The 5,794-nt window shown below is 48.5% G+C and overlaps 1 protein-coding gene across 2 annotated transcripts; it reads left to right on the forward strand.

The window, feature by feature from the left end:
- Nucleotides 1–438: 438 nt before the first annotated feature.
- Nucleotides 439–4,463, forward strand: LOC109765766 (FT-interacting protein 7-like). Of its 2 annotated transcripts, none has more exons than XM_020324542.4 (2): nt 439–622; nt 1,871–4,463. In XM_020324542.4, the coding sequence occupies exon 2, from the start codon at nt 1,902–1,904 to the stop codon at nt 4,215–4,217; it is 2,316 nt and encodes a 771-aa protein (XP_020180131.1). In that variant the 5' UTR covers nt 439–622; nt 1,871–1,901; the 3' UTR covers nt 4,218–4,463. The 2 variants fall into 2 exon arrangements, with proteins under 2 accessions (XP_020180131.1, XP_020180130.1); XM_020324541.4 differs by having other exon boundaries at nt 443–627.
- The last annotated feature ends 1,331 nt before the right edge of the window (nt 4,464–5,794 follow it).

Raw genomic sequence — 5,794 nt, forward strand, 5'->3', positions numbered from 1 at the left:
ATTTGTGGTTATTTGAAAAGTTGGCAGGTTTTCCCATACACGTTGCAGCAAATAGGGAAGAGCTTCACTCACCGTTTCACCCCGGCGTTTCTAGGGTATTCTACAAGCACGTAGCGGGTAACCCACCCAAGTCGCCTGGTCAAGGGAAAAAAGTGCACGTGACACGGCCGCGAAGTGCTGGGTTCTTTCCTTTGCAGCAGCCCCACCTGTAGAATTCAGTCGAACCAGAGGGTGCCAGGCGCAAATGGGACCAGACCACCAACGTTCTCCCGAGCCTGCACGAACCGGGATGGGACCCACCAGAGAACCCGCGCACCCACTGGCCAGTTCCACCTCTGGCCCCACCCGGCAGCCTCACCCGCTGGCTCCGCCTCCCGTCCCGTGCCGCCCGCCTGCGAAGTGAAAAAAGAAGCCGGCGAGAAAAGAGGGCCTTTTTCCCTTCCTTTCCATGCCCCCCCCTCCCTCTCGCCACTTCTCACCTCTTCCGTTTCTCGCCTCCCCTGACTCCGCCCCGCTCGCCCCCGGCATTCCTGCTCCTCGCGTCGCGTGCTCCTCGGCGTGCACGCGGCCGTGGCGCGGGGGTGCTAGAGGCTTCTCCGACCGGCCCGTCCGCCGTCTGCTGGTGAGGTCCGTGTGCCCGGCCGGTCCGTGCGCCTCCTTTCCCGCCGTCTCGGTGGTTCTTGACCTTGTAGTCCATCTGTTTGCTGCCTGCATTCCGGTCCTCCTCGTCGGCGATCCTCCGCGTGGGGTGGGAGGATCGTGCCTTTTCGAATCGCTCCCGTACGGAGGGATGGGGTTTTAGAGGATTCTCGTGGGGGGTTTTTGGGTCCTTTTTTAATAGTTTATTAGGGTACACTTTTTTCTCCCGTGGGGATGGCGATGTGTGTTCGGGTAGTGGTTAAGGGAGCCGTGCAGTCATTTTCTAGGGTTTCATTGGTTGATTGGTCGGTGTGTTCTTGCTTGCGTGCTTTTAGGGGTTTCGAAATTTCAAAGATTCGATTTTTCGGAATTTTATGTACGGCCCCTGTTTTTTTTAGATGGTGCTTACGTCCCTGGGTTGCTAGGAAACGATGAATGCTGTAGCCTTTTTTGTTGTTGTGATTTTCTTTTACCGGAAACACCAAAAGCACGAGATTTGAGGCGAGGAATAGATTTAGCAGCAGTTACTCTGTTATCATCGGGATCTGATGATCTTTTACACGTCTCAGGGCAGGGGTGATTTTGTTATTGCAGCCAATAATAAGTGAGTCTTGTTTTTATTAGTGGGCTACTCGGGTGACGAGTGAATGACTGATCATTGTTTTTGGTCAATGACAATACCGATGCTCCGCTAGAGTACCCCCTTATTATAGGAAAACGTTTGGGGTTGGGATCCTCTGCTCTGCAGTAGGAAAACCTGAAGGAATTGGTCAAAAGGGACACCATGTTTGCTGCTCATCTCTCCTTGACAAGGATGCACATGGCTGCAATTGGTCGCCATACTTTCCTTGTTTTGCAATGTCGGTAGCATTACGTGTTACACACTGTCATATTACCTGTTACACGTAGATGCAGATAGATACACAAATCTGGATAGAATACCAAAGCAGGATACAAGTTCTGGTTTTTCCTAAGATAGCAGGGCACACCATTTGGCACATTGAATGGGTCATGCCTTTGCTAGGCCTCCTTGTGCTCTCTCCATCCATCAACCTGTCACAACCACCACCTTTTATTGTAAAAAGAAAAGTATCAGTAGATGATATTTGATTATGCACATGACATGCATTTTATCATTAGAAAATCATACACTGCTGTTTGTTATGATTGTGTTACTTTTACCATACGTGAAGCACTTCTTGATAATACATTGTCATGTATTTTGTTGCAGGCACAAGCCTGACCTTCTGTGAACTGGCAAGATGCAGCCACCGCAGCCGCGGCCTGAGGACTACACGTTGAAAGAGATAACACCCCGCCTTGGGGGTTTTATGGCAGCAGGGGACAAGCGCACAAGTACATACGACCTTGTGGAGCAGATGCCATATCTCTACGTGCGCGCTGTCAAGGCCAAAGACCTCCATGCCAAGGATGGGTCTGGGAGCTGTGACCCATCGGTAGAGATCAAGCTTGGGAATTACAGGTGCACCACCCGTCAGTTTGAGAAGAATACTAACCCGGAGTGGAACCAAGTCTTTGCCTTTCCCAAGGAACGCATCCAGTCCTCCTATATTGAGATCACTGTCAAAGACAAGGATGATATCATTGGGCGAGTCATCTTTGACCTCAATGAAGTTCCAAAGAGAGTCCCACCTGACAGTCCTTTAGCACCAGAGTGGTACCGTCTTGAGGGTCAGAAGGAGGGAAGGGGCGGAGAGCTAATGTTGGCTGTCTGGATGGGTTCACAGGCAGATGAAGCTTTCCCAGAAGCTTGGCATGCTGATGCTGCGACAGTGCCTAGCGATGGTCTAGCAAGCATAAGGTCTAAGGTGTATTTAACTCCTAAGCTTTGGTATCTCAGGGTAAACGTTATTGAGGCACAAGACCTGGTACCAAGTGACAAGTGCCGCTATCCAGAAGTTTATGTGAAAGCTACACTTGGGAATCAGTCCTTGAGGACAAGGATATCTGCAAGCAAGAGTGTTAACCCCATGTGGAATGAGGATCTGATGTTTGTGGCAGCTGAACCATTTGAGGAGCACTTGATTCTTAGCGTCGAGGATCGGATTGCACCAAACAAGGACGAGGTATTAGGGAAAGCATGTATTCCACTGCAGAATGTAGACAGGAGGCCCGACCACAGGCCAGTGCACAGCCGGTGGTGTAATCTTGAGAAGCATGTAGCGGGAGATGGGGAACAGAAGAAAAAAGATGTCAAGTTCTCTAGTCGTATTCACCTCAGGATTTCTTTGGATGGTGGGTATCATGTTCTGGATGAGTCAGCACATTACAGTAGCGATCTGAGGGCCACTGAGAAACAGCTGTGGAAGCCTAGCATTGGGGTTCTTGAGCTAGGAATCCTAAATGCTCAAGGATTACTGGCAATGAAGACTAAGGATGGGCATGGCACCACAGATTCTTACTGTGTTGCGAAGTACGGGCACAAGTGGGTCAGAACAAGGACCATCATCGACAGTTTCAGCCCAAAATGGAATGAACAATACACCTGGGACGTGTATGATCCTTGTACGGTGATAACAGTTGGTGTGTTCGATAACTGTCACTTGCAAGGGGAGAAGTCCAAAGGAAACAAGGACAGCAGAATTGGCAAGGTACGGATCCGCCTGTCCACTCTCGAGTCCGGCAGAGTCTACACGCACTCGTACCCTCTTATCATTTTGCTTCCTACGGGCGTGAAGAAGATGGGTGAAGTGCAGCTTGCTGTGCGCTTCACATGCTACTCGCTGGTGAACATGATGCAGCTGTACTCTCAGCCGCTGCTGCCGAAGATGCACTATGTTTACCCTCTCTCTGTCACGCAGCTTGATGTTCTGAGGCTCCAGGCTACTCACATGGTCTCGACGAAATTGAGTCATGCCGAGCCACCTCTCAGGAAGGAAGTTGTTGAGTACATGTTGGATGTGGATTCTCACATGTGGAGCATGAGGAAGAGCAAGGCAAACTTCTTCAGGATTATGAAAGTGTTGAACCCCCTTGTTGGAGCTGCTCAATGGTTTGATAAGATTTGTGAATGGAAGAATCCGCTGACCACTGTGTTGATTCATCTCCTGTTCATCATTTTGGTTATGTTTCCAGAGCTGATCCTTCCGACCGTTTCCCTGTATCTGTTCTTGATTGGGGTCTGGTTCTACCGGTGGAGGCCAAGGCAGCCACCTCACATGGACACTCGTCTTTCACATGCCGAGACCTCCAACCCTGATGAGTTTGATGAGGAGTTTGATACTTTCCCTACATCCCGTGCACATGATGTCGTTCGGATGAGGTATGATCGACTCAGGAGCATTGCAGGCAGGGTGCAGACAGTTGTTGGTGACTTGGCAACACAAGGTGAGAGGCTGCAGTCCCTGCTCAACTGGCGGGATCCAAGGGCCACTGCTATCTTTGTGACCTTCTGCTTGATCGCTGCTGTGGTTCTGTACCTGGTGCCGTTTCGCATGGTTGTGCTCATTGCTGGGTTGTATGTGCTGAGGCATCCCAGGTTCCGCCGCCACGGGCTTCCATCTGCTCCCCTCAACTTCTTCAGGAGGCTACCGGCGAAAACGGACAGCTTGCTGTGAGACCGTCCCGTGCCAGGAAACATCAGAGTGTTTTCCAGCATTGGCGACGGCATTGCATGGATGGAACCTGAAATGCGCATACAATTTTTCTTCAAGAATTGTTATCTTTCGTTGTATGTTAATTTAGACTTGAGACTTTGATTTGTTCTGGAGTTGGCACCAGGTTGACCTGTTTGCCTGTATTGTTTCGACATGGATTTTCTCCTGCTGTCATCATCGAATTTCAGTTGTTGTGTGTTCGTGTTATCTTGTTACCTGCATCTGTGCGCTGATTGCCTGGCCCTGAATGTCGAGTTTAGTAGTATTTGACTTGATTCTCCTAAAAGATGTTGCATGTCTGGTATGATTTGCATTCTAAAATGGAATCAGTGGTGAGATTGGTCTTAGCATGTGAAGCATTGAGTTGTAGAACTTGCTTTTTCAGATAAAAAGGCCACAAGACTTTGTTGAGGTCTAGATTCTAACCGTTGACAAAAATGCTCTCATGTTTGAGTTATAGTGCCTGTACTTGTATTTCAATAAAGTAGCGTCAAGATCAGAATTATGTGTGGAAGCAACACATATATGTAGTGAGTAGTTGACATCGACACCTAGGGTAAATCTTAGAAGAATGTGTGCTGCCATTTGACTTTTAGCTTTATTTTCTTGATTGATGTTCTGCAGCAATTCATCATGTGATTTTATACACGGGTCCAGAACATTCTTGCCTTTGTAGAAACAAAATTTTCAGGGGTAAGTTTGCACATGGATTGGTGCCTACGTGCAACAATTGTTTCAAGATTTTTCAATAATAAAATATTCTGATTTTGCTAACTTACATAAAACATCAGCGCAACCAAAGCAACGTAAAAAAAATATGTTATGTTGGGGTTTCGCAATGCGAAACCTACACGTAGTTGAAGCGTGTGCGATCACCCCTCCCCCCCCCCCCCCCCCCCCCCCCCCCTCCTTCTTTGTGCCGCCTTTGCCTCAGCTGAAGCAAAGTGTTGGAGCCGGAAGGCCTGCACTCACTCAGTCTATCTGCCTTCCTCGACGCCCTTGAAGAGCATAGGCCTCTGTTTACCCATTGTCAACTTAAAAAACATCATGCTGGTGAGTGGTGGCGCCAAAACTTTAATCTTATGTAGTCAAATTTAAGGTTGTGTGGTCAGATATATGAATTTATATTTTTCCAAAAAAGACTACCCAACTTCTATGTGGCTTCACCATTGTTACCGGTGTCAACGTGCAAAAATCTCCCTCAGCCGTCTTGTTAACTTAAAAGCCTCCTACTCACGACAACGTGCAAAAGTCAAGCATTGTGTCCTTGGTGATGAACACTCCCTCTACTTCCAGTTACGTGCCTCTGTTCATCTTGGGAAGAACCAAATTCAAATGGGTCTTTTACCTCGTCCTACCAAGTGAAAGCTGCCATGCTTCATGGTTTTTTCCACTAACTCTAGGGAACCCGTGATTGGTGCTCCTTCAGCTTTGACCTCTCTAAACTTCTCACCAACAACTCCCTCGATAGTTCCCAAGCTGCCAGCCTCATCCGCCCTTTCACCCTACCCAAGCTTCGCCAAACTGTTTTTTCCATG

Source organism: Aegilops tauschii, chromosome 5, assembly GCF_002575655.3.
Source record: "Aegilops tauschii subsp. strangulata cultivar AL8/78 chromosome 5, Aet v6.0, whole genome shotgun sequence".
Classification (NCBI taxonomy): domain Eukaryota; kingdom Viridiplantae; phylum Streptophyta; class Magnoliopsida; order Poales; family Poaceae; genus Aegilops; species Aegilops tauschii.